Here is a 13,278-nt window from a genome sequence, read left to right on the forward strand (position 1 = left end):
GAGAGAGAGAGAGAGAGAGAGAGAGAAAGAGAGAGAAAGAGAGAGAGAGAGAGAGAGAGAGAGAGAGAAAGAGGAAGAAAGAGAGAGAGAAAACGTGTATGTGTTGGTGTGCCTGGGTGTAATATAAAGCCACATATATGACTTTTTTTGTTGGAAAAGAGAACATATTATAGTCTATGTGTTTATGTGTGTGTATGTGTATGTTTGTATGTGTCTGTGTGTGTCTTTGTGTGTGTTTGTTTATTTGAGTGTTGTGAAGCTGCCCGGAACACGCATCAACTTGAATCTGAAACGTGAGGAGCCCGCCTTCTAAATGATTTAAATAGTGTAGATAGGGTGGTTTTGGTGAGAACGTAAACAATAACAACAACGGGAAAAATAACAATATGAATAATAATAACAATAAAAATAGCAATAACAATTACAATAACAGCAACAGTAAAAATAAGAATATAAATGACAATAGCAATAGCAATAGTCATAACAATAACAATAGCAATAACAATAGCAACAATAAAAATAATAGAAATAGCAACAATAATAGTAATAACAATAACTATTACAATAACAATAACAATAAGAGAAATACAATAGCAATAACTTTCCTCTACCCTCTCAACACCTGTGATCAGATGGTATCCTGGGCGGGGAATCTTGACCTGAAAAGACGCCATCACGACTTCCCTTCTGACGTTTTCACCATGTTGGAGACAATTGGAGCTCAGGTCACAGTTGGTGAGCTCACTGTTTGGGTCTCTGATTCTGTTCTGTCGAGACTTGATTGTATCATCTTTTTTCATCTAACAAACTCGAAACAGCCTTCATTTTTGTCATTCAAATTTCTTTAGTAAGCTGTTAGACACAATCTACTTGTTTTGTGTACGGACGAGTACAGTACTGTTGTTAAAACCAACAAATTTACTTTTACAACCTGGGTCTGCAATGCTCCATGCGGCTTTGTACTGACTAGACTATGGCCAAGCGTAGTAGTGATTTAAGAAGCTCAATTAGCCTGATTTTTTATCTTCCAAATAAGTGTAATAAGTTGTTATGTCGGTCGTTACCCTGTCATTGTTAGGCATAATCTACTTATTTTATATTCGTCTTGTAACAACGGGCAAATAATTTTGTTTTACTATATGGGTCTGCATTTTGTCATGCAACTTTGTACTGTCTAGACTGTAGCAAAGCCTAGTCGTGATTTCAGAAGCTGGAAACAGCCTTTCAGACTCTAGCCTAGCCTAGCTGTGACCTAAGAAACTCGAAACAGACTTGTCGCTCGTCTTCCAAATTACTTTAGTAGACGGTTTTGTCGGTCGTTACCCTCTGTTTTGTCTTGGTAAGTTTTACTGCTAAAGTTATAGGAGCGCCTGGAATATAAATTGCTTTTTTCTTTTGCTAGGAAACAGTGTTTTCCTGCGTCGGGAGTGTTCTGGTGTGTGAGTTACACTTCATCAGCGAGATAGTTACTGTTTATCGAGACAGTAATCTGTGTGAAGCGTGCAAGAGTTGAACATATGTCACCTTTTAGTTAATTTCAGTTGTGGTGTGCGTTGAAAAGTGTTTAACACCTCTTCTGTCCGATCTAGGCATACTGTGGTACAGTGTATAGTGGTAAAATGGGGGTAGTTGCCCAATATCAGTCTTGGAAAATAAGCAATGTTATTCAGAAACTTTGGCTGTCAAACATTGAATTTTTTTGTCTTCTTAAAATGGCAGCAAATGACATGACATATTTCCTTAGCACCTTTCATGTATATTGAGGCCAAATTAGATTTATATTTTATGTTTAGACAAATAAATTCCCAAAGACGTTCTGTTTTTCCGTCTGTGGGCATAGGGTGAACACATCGTACTCCCTGACCCAGTGCCAGGAATAGGAAGTGTGAGCACTTGTGGAAACAGTAATTTATTCTTGTCAGGACCGCTTTACGTCGATGGTTTTCTTTCGTTCCGCCAAACAAACAAATACATGTACACAAGCACGTTCTGTCTTTCAGCCGACGGGAATGGTGTGAGCACACAGTACTCCCTGACCCAATTCCTGCAAGTGGACATGAAGGGTAAGGTCATCGTTAGCCTTCGTCTCCCCCGCTACCAAACTAATGACGTCATTGTGCGCACATACAGGACCTCCCCCAGACTTCAGGTGATTTGTGTCTTTGGTTTACTTTTTCATACTGTATGTTTGTTCGTGTGGGGTTTTTTTCGTTCTATTAAGAAAGTGCTTTAAATGATGTCTGTTGTGTAGGGACGAGGTGCTTATCCTTCGCACGCAGAAGACCCGAGTTCGATTTCCGTAGGGCAAAATTTTTATCGAGTGTCCTTTTTCACAAAAGATAATCGTTTTGGGGATCATGCTTCCAAAAAAACAAAAATGAACAGGAAACATGTCACAGAAAACACAAACATTGCGTCTGTTTGACAATCTGACCGAGACTTCAGTTGTAACAAAAAAGCTGAAAAGCTTGATAGACCATCATGGAAAAGGAGACCTTTTGAAAACACTTGAGAAAATCCCTCATCCTTTATTGTTATAACTCATCTTACTTGTCTAGAATGGGTTTTTACTATTCGGGAAAAGCATAATCCACATGAATTTCTGGTGTATTCTGCTCAGTCTAAAATATTTCTTTCAAATAATTCCATCGTCCTAACTCGTTCACGAAACACGACAGTCATTGTGCCAACTCACCGTGGACTACAAATCACCAACAGCAGCAATAGTAACGACAACAACAATAATAACAGCAATGTTAACGCGAGCATCAACAGCAATAGCATTGCCGCGACCACCAACAAAATAACACCCCCACCTAAAACAAAAACAACAACAACAACAACAACAACAGCAGCAGCAGCAGTAGCAGCATCAACAACTACAACAAAATAACACCACCACTAAAAAAACAAAACAACAACAGCAACAACCACAGCAACATTAAAAACAACACAGCAACAATAACAATAACAATAACAAAAGAACAACAACAAATACAAAAACAACAAAATAACACCCCACTAAAACAACCACAACAACAATAACAGCAACAATGACAACCTCCTTCACCTACACAGTATACTGCTGCCACATGCACATTTCCCTAACACATGGGGGCTCTCTTAGTCTAGAGATTACAGTGTTCACCTCCATTTCAATAGGCCCTAGGTTCGAAACCTGACAGCGACGGAAAATTTTCTTTTCAAAATGTTTCTCCTTTCACCTCTTTTCCTGTTCTCTAATCATTTTCGTTCTGTCTTTTGCTTTCGTTTCCACTTTCTGCCCCCACTCCCACCCCCACCAACACCCCCACCCCTACCCCTTTGCCACTTCCTTTGGCAGTGCTCCTGGGTCTTTCTGCAGCCTTTCTACTCCTTCACCTTTGTTCCTTTTTACTGCTGTCTTTCAGTCACACCCCTGATTTCATGGTAGGTAAGGTCTAACAACTAGCCTTCTCGAATAAGGTGAAAAGTCTCGGAGATCCCGTATGCAAGTTGCCCAGGTTAAAGATTCCTTGGCGGTCCAAAATGGACAAGAGTAGGCTTCGGTCGCCACCTGGGCAAAATTCAAAATTAACTCCTACCAAACAAAACAATGTTTAATGTGTCCCGTCGCTCATATGACCGTATGTACTTGCACTCGCCATAAAACACGTACCGATACAAACAAAATTTAACACGTACTTTTCTACAGCTCTGTGCCAGTTACATAGTGAGTGGGTTCAACTTCCGGGTCAACAGTGCTGACAACTTCCGGATCATAGGCAAGCCAACGATTGTCATTCTTGGCATCAGCGGATCACTGGTGCGTATCACGCGACCTTTGTAGTTAGGAAAAGAGGAATGGGGTAAGAAGGGGGTGTGAAGGAATGTAAAGGAAGAAGGTCAACTTTCTTGACCCATCCAGCCCTTTTCTCTGTCTCTCTCTCTCTTTCTCTCTCCTTCCCTTTCTCTCTCTCTCTCTCTCTCTCTCTCTCTCTCTCTCTCTCTCTCTCTCTCTCTCTCTCTCTTATACGGACATGCACACACGAGCACATTTACTCTTTTTCTCTCCCTCTCCCCCTCTCTTTCTCTCTATGTTAAAAGAACATGTTTCTGTAATATAATGGCAAAGCTCATGTGCAGAGTGAGGCATTTGAGTGTGTGTGTGTATATGTGTGTGTTCGTGTGTGTTTCTGTGTGTGTGTGTGTGTGTGTGTGTATGCGTGTGTGTGTGTGTGTGTGTGTGTGTGTGTGTGTGTGTGTGTGTGTGGTAGAGGGGGTGAGGAGATAAACAGATCGAATACCTCTGTCTTTTACTTTGCGACATATCCCAACAAAATGGATATAAATGTAAATGTTCAGTTGAACCTGCTGAAACGTATCCAAGACAGCCCATTGTACAAGTAACAATTTCCCACTTTCCCTATGCGCTTTTATTATCATTTTTTAAATTATTATTATCATTATTATTATTATTATTATTATTATTATTATTATTATTATTATTATTATTATTATTATTATTATTATTATTGTAATAATCATTATTTTTGTCATCTATTACTATTATTATTATTATTATTATTATTGTTGTTGTTGTTGTTCGAAAATATTAAATGGACACTGTCCTAGACGACAACATGCTTAGACAACCACTTTTCTCCTTTACAAAGGGTAGCCATAGTGTACGGGTTTGACTGTAGGTTATTTCTTCTTTGACCCCTCGAAGGTTCACGCTGTACAAACCGAGGGTTACCTGACAGGCAAACAGCTCGGAGATCCAGCAGTCCTAAAAGGTGAGAATGTGTCCTCAGATGTAGATCGGAAAAATCACCCCTTCCCCTTTTTTTCCGAAAAATTTCAACAACAACCCCCCCCAACCACAAAAACAACTTAAAAACAATACTTACAAATAGACACGTTTCATCACCATTGCCTTTCTTATACTGGATCAGGGTATATGCCACGCAGGGCTAGTCTCTTAATGTTTTTAATGTCTTCCCATTTTTATGAATATGTTTACTTTTTGTAAATTGATAGGTCAGTGTTTGGCGGGTGCTTTGATGTGGTCTGCACCTTCTTCCTATCAAATATCTATCGTCCTGATCTCTCCTTCTCCTCCTTTTTGGTGTTTGTTACTCTCTTGTAACATCTCTAATCTTGGGCAATTTTATGTCCTTACTGTGTTGCAAGTGCAGTGAAACATATTGCAACAAAACAGTAAATTCATGATTGACTTTTGGTTTGCTTCGTTTTCATTTTAAAAAGAGCATTGTGTACCCCAGATCCAAACTATTTTCATAGACGGTGTATATTTTGTGAGCCTAAAGTGAAAACATTTTATGATTCTGTGTATTTGCGTAATCTGCTTCTTAGCTTTTTATTATGATGCCCCCCCTCCCGCCTCCCCTCATAAGAAAACCCAAAACATCCAAACAGAATAAATATAAACAACTACATCCCTTCCCATCCCAAATAAAAAATTAATTGAAAAAAATAATAAATAAGTAAATTAAATGAAATAGAATAAAATAAAATAGAATAAAATAGAATAAAATAAGATAAAAAAGATACAGATAATAAAAGATAATAAAAGACTAAATAGAATACCATAAAAGATAAACAAAAGCAATAAATACAAGAAGAAAACAACCCCCCCCCCCCCCCCCCCCATCCCCTTTTTTCCAAAATAGTAGCAAACAAACAAAATACAACAGTCACACAAACAAACAAACAACCAAACAAACAAGAAAATGCGATGAGATTAAAGAAAAAACCACTTACATCTGACCTCTCCAGGTGCGTTGAGCACTCTGTCGGCGGAGCTCATCCCAGACTCTGGCACAACACTGGCCAGTCCTACATACCGGAAGTCGCTGGCTATTGGTCAATTCTACAAGGTGAGGGAGATAGAACTTGTCAGTATGTTAGTGTTTCAGCGGCAATGTTTAAAAATATTCAGTTGCATTGTATGCATACCAGGAAGTTGAAATTGCTTTAGAATGGTATCAGGTCTGTAGTAAAGGCGTTAAAGGGTCAACTTGTAACTATATCATCATATACATGTTTTAGGGCCTGCTGAAATGGTAGCTTGTACTATATTCTTCCAAGGGAGTTGGGATTATTTTAGAATGCTTTCAGGTCCGTTTGGATAAGGATATAGATTGTAAAGTGCTTAGAGCTTGCTGTTCAGCTGGAATTGACGCTATATGCTATCTATCTATTGTTATTTTTGGAAGAACTACTTTAGCCAATCATAGTTGTGATTTAATTTTACCAACTTTTCCACGTTACAATTGTTGTCCAGACTTACTTCCTGGGAAAAAATAGCACTTATTATTATGACTCGTCGTAAGTAACAACTCAAAGGTTGCAGGCAGCTCTATACTGTCCCCCGTCCTCCATCACCCACAACAACCACCCTTAACAACCACCCTTCTCCCCAAATTAGTATTTCCTTTCACGTTACAATTGTCGAGATTTACTTGGAAGGAATATACAGCAACTAGATCTATAATTTTGACTTTTTTAAAGTAACAACTGAACAACTGCCGTTCTATTTTTTGCCCTCCCTTCCCTCACCCTACAACCTAAATCAGCATATTAGTATCCTTTTTACCGTACCAACTCAGATTGACTTCCTTTAAGATTGTAGCAATAATCGTTTTCACTGTATCCCCCCTCCCCGAACTGCCGAACTTAGTACGTCCTTGAGGTTTGCAAGACCAAGGTCAACCCACGCTACGTCAGCGGAGGTCAGCCATTGGACCGTCCAGTGATGACGTCATCACAAACTTACGGCACTCTCGACCCGATGGAATACCCAGTGTCAAAACCCATGCACAAACTGACGGCGGACTATCTGGTGAGTGGGGCGGGCTGGTGATAGATAGACAGACAGACAGCCAAACAGACAGACAGACAGATAGATAGATAGATAGATAGATAGATAGATAGATAGATAGATAGATAGATAGTCATGCAAGAGAGAAAAAGTGAAGAACGAACTATATCTTGAAAGACAGAACGAGAGAAACAGAGAGACAAAAATTTGATAAAGACACGCACAGAGAACGAGTCACGGAGAGAGGAAAGGAGAGAGAGAGAGAGAGAGAGAGAGAGAGAGAGAGAGAGAGAGAGAGAGAGAGAGAGAGATGGGGATGAAGAAGGAGGGAAGTGATCTGTACTCGGAACTCAGACTAAACTAAATGAGATATACAAACTGAAAACAAAAGAACCAAATTGTTCCCTCTTGACTCGGGTTCGAGGATCCTGTGTCGGAATCTCCGCAACTTCATGTTTGACTTAGACTAGAAAAGAATAACTGGGATAAATGGTCAGGGAGTAGAATATGACTACTTTATTTTATTAATCAGTCTGTAACCTGGTTGTCAACTTGCTACCTACATCCCTTACGAAATCCTCAATATATCTGCGACTGTACTGTCTACCTACTAAGGTCCTCTCTTCACTTGTCTTGGGCCGCTAGAATAGGCTAATACTAATATGGTCACCTTAGCAGAGACAGTGCCCACTCTTTCGGAACTTCACGGTGACATTAAAGTTGGTTCCAGTAGGGAACGGGACAGCGGGTGCCCACATCCTTCGAGACTCATCAGAGCAGAGGAAGATAGGACAAACGCTAAAATTATTTTTTAAACTAACAAACAACTAGCAGAAATATGTCTTCTTAATAATTATATACATAAACACCCCACATCATCCTTTATCACCACCACCACCATCACCATCATCGTAATTTCTAAAATGGTCATTGCTCTCAGATCCTTCACAAACATCTTTAATTATCTAGAACACATGTATGTAACAGTAACATGTTATAACAATTATGTAGGTATTACATTTTTGGGCACTGTCGTGCGCACATTTTTCTACTAATCAGATGGCGTCAATACCATAGAAATGGGCAAGGGACAAAAAAAAAGTAAGAAAACAGCAAAAAACAAAACAAAAAACCCCAAAAGAACCAGGAACGCTCTTAGATTGTTTTCCAATCCTGCTACCTCCCACCACTAGACAACTGGAGAAGTCCGCTTTATGGACGATCTGCCCATCATCCCTGGTGAGCTCTTTGTGGCTGTGGTTCTGAGCACCCAGGGAAATTGCAAGATCAAGAGCATCAACCCTTCTCAAGCTTTGGTGAGTAACACATAATTTTTTGCAGTGTGGGCATATGCCTCAATCTCTTAATTTCATGTGACATGGATAAATATTTCTTGTGTTTTAAAAATAAACCTGAAAAATTAATGATTCTACTTGTGATTTAAAGTATAGTTTCTTTATAGAGGTACCAGCTCGCTACCTCAGAATTACAAAGTTGTATTTGACATTTTTAGTCCTTTTGAGTTACTACGACCTTGAGGTCAGAAATCAAATTCTCTATCTGCTCTATCAAAATGGTAAGACTATTCTGAGTCGTTATCAAGATATTGCACCTGAAAAAGGATGTAATATTGGGAAACTCAAAAGTTGTTACGTCAAACTTCTCAAAACTAGGTCCTGAGCAGATAGAATTTTGTAATTTCGAGGTAGCGATCTATTTATCGGTGCACCTTTAGCTCAATTTAGTATCATGCCGGACCACAAAACATATGACTCTGGTTTAAATCCCAAACGGAGAGTTCTAAAGCTGGGTTGCTTTAGGACATTTTAAGGCTCTCCATCGATAATATTGGCTCGGCCCAGTAAAAGATGAACGTTAAATTCTGTGGCCTTGTCTTTTTAATAACGTTACATTACTGAAAAGGGAGTTATAATCATACAATTTCGTGATGTTCTGAACGTGGAGATATGTTAAAGCTCTAATAAGTTTTAAATAGAGTTCAATATCTTTTTTTTCCTACAAGAATTACATTATGAGTGTGCTTTGAGCCCAGCTGTCAAATAAAACATCAGAACAAACAAAAATCTCACCCCCCAATAAAATAAAGAAATAAAAACAAAAACAAAAACAAAAAACAAAATAACAAACAATTGAGGAGGTCGGCGGCAAAAGTATCTTACGTACTAATTGAGTGGAGTTTTTTTTATTTTTTAGATAGTGTTGATTTCTAAATTATGGCATAATCTATGGGCTCAACATGCCAACGTTTATGTGAATGAAATTACAGACCTGAAAATGTTAATATATTTATTATTAATCCTTAACATGGATACATCAGAACTTTCGAGCTACCAAACAAAGAAATGAAAGGCGAGCCATTGTCGCATCGATGTCAGTCGCAGATCTGGCTTTTGGTGATGATAATGATGAATATAGATGCCAAGGATGACTCATTTCCCCAAAGCCTTTACTTAGCAAGCGTGGTGTTCCATTTACTGAGGTAATAATAATAAGAAAAAAATTAATTAATTAATTAATTAATTGATAGAGTTTGCAAAGCGCAAATTCCCGCTCAACAGCAAACTCTACGCTTTTTACGTTCTAGATCTATATTGTTACCCAGGAAGACCTGATAGAATTCTGAAACAATTCCATCTCCCTTGGAAGCATAAAGTAACATGCAGCCATTTGGCAGGCGCCAAAAGACTTATTATAAACTTACAATTTGACCCTTTAACGCCGTCATTGCAGGCCACGCCTGGTGTGGTCAAGTTCATAGAAGCTTCGGACATCCCTGGCAAGAACAACTGGAGACCCGAGGGCTGGTACGGCCCCACAAACCCACTAGAGGTGAGACTGTCGACATGATGATGATGATGATGATGATGATGATGATGATGATGATGATGATGATGATGATGATGATGATGATGATGATGATGATGATGATGATGATGACCTGTCTTATTTTTCGATCTAATTTCTGGATCTAATTTCTCGGTTTAATTTCTGGGTTCTAATTAAAATTTCTGGGTCTAACTTTAAGTACGAAACCGTGTATAGGGGCAATTTATTTATCGTTCTACCAGTGTGCGTGCCCGAGCGTGTGTGTTCATGTGTTTATGTGTATGTGTGTGTGTGTGTGTGTGTGTGTGTGTGTGTGTGTGACTGTGTGTGTGTGTGTGTGAGTGAGTGAGCGAGAGGGAGAGAAAAAGGAGGGATGTGAGAGAGAGAAGGAGACAGAAGAGAGGAGAGAGAGAGAGATAGAGAGAGAGAGAGAGAGAGAGAGAGAGAGAGAGAGAGAGAGAGAGAGAGAGAGACTATGACGTATTACTGTTTATTATAAAATCCAACTATTAGAAATCTTTACCTATGTTTTGGTCCTCTAAACTGCTAATAGGGTCAATTTTGGAATATGTTACGTTTGACTTTTATTCGATTTATTAGACAACTTTCTCCTCGAAATAATTTCTCTGAACTTTTTTTTAGATTCCATTTCAAATTGATATAACCTTTTTGCAGGGGCGAGAGCATTACATTTTGACCTCATTTAGACACTGTGAATTAAGAATTCAGAAATGACTTGGTTTCTAAACTTGTAAAGTGCATATTTAATGACTCATAAGTTTTAAAAATTCTATTATCTGAACTTTTAAACTGAAGTTCTCGGCTTACAGTAATTGGGAAAATCTACTTCAACGATAAGTTCTTTCTTTTCCATTTCCTAGCTTCTGGCCAGCAGCCAAATTGGTTTTGCAGGACAACCTATTGGACTCGTGGTCGCTGGTAAGACGTATTTAAAGATGTAAACAGAAGCCAGAAAACAGTAATCATAAGAGGCTCTAAAGGATATAGTTCTTTCTTTGCCTGTTTGCTGTCGGTTTTGTTCTTTTGTTTTTTCGTTTTATTTGTTTTTTTGTTTGGGTTTTTGTTCTTTTAGTTTTAGTTGTTGGTTTTTTTTATGTTGTTGGTTTTGTCCTTCTATCAACACAACTGAGATCATACAGGAGGCGGACTTCGACTCAATTACTATTACCTTTACACTTTCATTTACTAACTCACAATTATTCATTGTAGTCACTAGCAGATGAACCCGTTCTACGAACGGGAATTAGAAAACTACCCTAAACCAGTAACAAAAAAATGTTGGAAGAAGCATGAGGTAAAACACAGAAGACTAAAAATTAAAGGAGGAAAACAGATCTGACTCACCTCACCCATTAGACGGAAACTTCAGTGTAGATAAAATTGTCTGCATGCCCAGTATGTATTCCATTTTCTTTTAGTATGTAGAGGCGCACATTGTCCTTGGAACCAAATACTTTTGACTTACTTTACTTAAGATATTAGATCTTTTTATAAAATGATCTTCCGATCCTCGTGGTCAAGTGGTTGAGATATTAGATCTAGATCTAGATCCATCATCTAAGAATAAGATCTGCCGAAGCAAAATATGATCCAGACTTACTTTACTTAAGATATTATCTGATCGTTTTACCATCCTGGTAGAGGTAGACCTAACCTTACCTTACCATACCAAGTGGCAATAATAAGCCAAGCGCCACTGGACGGAAGCAGTCGGAACAAAGATGAAGTGTTCTTTTCGGTTTCTTTGAATTAATAATTTTTCAGTTTTTGGCAGGTTTAAAAAACAAAAAACAACAACCTATTCCATGCAAATCCTCCCCCAAATTTACATCTGAATAGAAAATTTCACTATTGTCTGTAGTGCAGTTTAGGAGTCTATAAGATCCAAATGTTTTGGGCCACACTCCATTATAAAATGTTAATGATTAAAGACTTCTCACACAAACGCTTTATGTCACGAAGGGATGGAATCACGGGCTTGTCAGTTTTTAGGCATATGAAGTTATTGGCATAATCTTAAAGCTTGTCCATTTGTCTATCATTGGATGAAAAAACTACACATTTGACTTGAATAAAAGTGGGGATATTTGCAATTTAAGAAGGTGGGGATCACATGGTTTCTGCAGTAAAACTAGCAAAAAAATGACCGCAAAAGTTTGGTCATTTCCAAAGCTTTAGAGTCCTTGGCAACTGAAAATATACTAAGAAAAATCAACACAAAAATCTGTATGTTTGAATAAAGATTAAAGGTGTTGAGCTAAAAAAGATGTCAATCTGTTGGAAAAAAATGCTGGTGTCTTCAATCTCATTTTTTTTTTTTTTTTGTGGACAAATTTCTGATTTCTCCACGATGCCTCACAAGTGTTACTTCTTAAACTAACATTCATTGCATTTGACGTCTAAAACTCACTCATTGATTTTATTCACTACTACTGCTCACAAATTCGTTGCAATTACAAACCACTTCTAGCACATATCATTGTATCTACGAACTACAATTCACACACCCTTTGTTATTGTTAACTATTTCTCCCATGCACATAAATAATTTATTGCATCTATTGATTTTTACTCACATATTGTATTTAGTAACTACAATTCGCACACACCTTCAGTGTAATTACTAACTTCATGTCACTACTCAACAAACATAGTTACTGTATTTAGTAACTACAACTCGTACACACATTCAGGGGATATTACTAACTATTACACGCAAACATTCATTGCATTTAGTAACTAGCTGCTACTGATACATTCATTGTAATTATTTACTACAACTCACACATTCATTTTAGTTACTAAAAACTGCTCACATACATACATTCAGTACGGCTACTAACTGCAGCTCACACACACTTTAATTGGATTTGCTAAGTACCGCTCACACACATCTCCTCCTTCCCCCCTCCCCTGTCCCTTCCCCCAGAGAGCCAGACCATTGCTGAGAACGCCAGGTTCGGAGTCCAGATAGAGTACACCGACCTCCAACCGGTCGTCACAGACTTACGAGAAGCCGTTCAGAAGAAACAATTCTTCAAAGCAAACACCTACACCAAGGGAGATGTGAAAGGTAAAATAAAACACACAAAACAATAACATTATACTTATCTCTTTGTTTTATGTTTTAGTAAGAGTTTTACGGCATTTGCAACGCAATAAGGTCATATAAATGCCGAAGATGAGAGGTGATACAAAGTATTAACTAAAACAGAAAATAAGGAGGAGAGACAAGCGCAATAATATGTGTTTGATAGGAAAGAAGGAGCAGACCACACCTGAGAAACCGTCAACCACCCACTATACTTCTCTCTTTGACTATCGATGAATGCCTCATCGTCGTTCCCACAGGAGGGCCAAGGGCACAGATAGCTCAGTTTGTGTCATGGTGGCTGACGGTGAGAACGGTTTTAGTTCAAATCACCAACAGGACTTTCTTAAACATCTACACCTAGCCTTCTCTGACAGGGGCGAAAAATCTCGGAGGGCCTGTTTGGCTGTTTTGTTTTTCCTAATGCTAAATGGCCGTAATTGTGCCCACAAGATACCTTTTACTCAAGCAAACAAGCAAGTAAACAAACAAA

General features: G+C 38.4%; 1 protein-coding gene across 1 annotated transcript in view; it reads left to right on the top strand.

The window, feature by feature from the left end:
- The window catches only part of LOC101862505 (xanthine dehydrogenase/oxidase), a gene marked incomplete in the record, with an annotated part of 42,769 nt that overhangs the window by 14,011 nt on the left and 15,480 nt on the right, over nucleotides 1-13,278 (top strand). Inside the window, 10 exon segments of the mRNA XM_013083157.2 lie at nucleotides 633-735; nucleotides 2,001-2,149; nucleotides 3,695-3,805; nucleotides 4,712-4,778; nucleotides 5,782-5,882; nucleotides 6,686-6,847; nucleotides 8,020-8,142; nucleotides 9,578-9,676; nucleotides 10,555-10,612; nucleotides 12,624-12,767. Of these exon segments, the coding sequence (XP_012938611.1) occupies nucleotides 633-735; nucleotides 2,001-2,149; nucleotides 3,695-3,805; nucleotides 4,712-4,778; nucleotides 5,782-5,882; nucleotides 6,686-6,847; nucleotides 8,020-8,142; nucleotides 9,578-9,676; nucleotides 10,555-10,612; nucleotides 12,624-12,767 (1,117 nt within the window).

Source organism: Aplysia californica, unplaced genomic scaffold, assembly GCF_000002075.1.
Source record: "Aplysia californica isolate F4 #8 unplaced genomic scaffold, AplCal3.0 scaffold00214, whole genome shotgun sequence".
In the NCBI taxonomy this organism is placed as follows: domain Eukaryota; kingdom Metazoa; phylum Mollusca; class Gastropoda; order Aplysiida; family Aplysiidae; genus Aplysia; species Aplysia californica.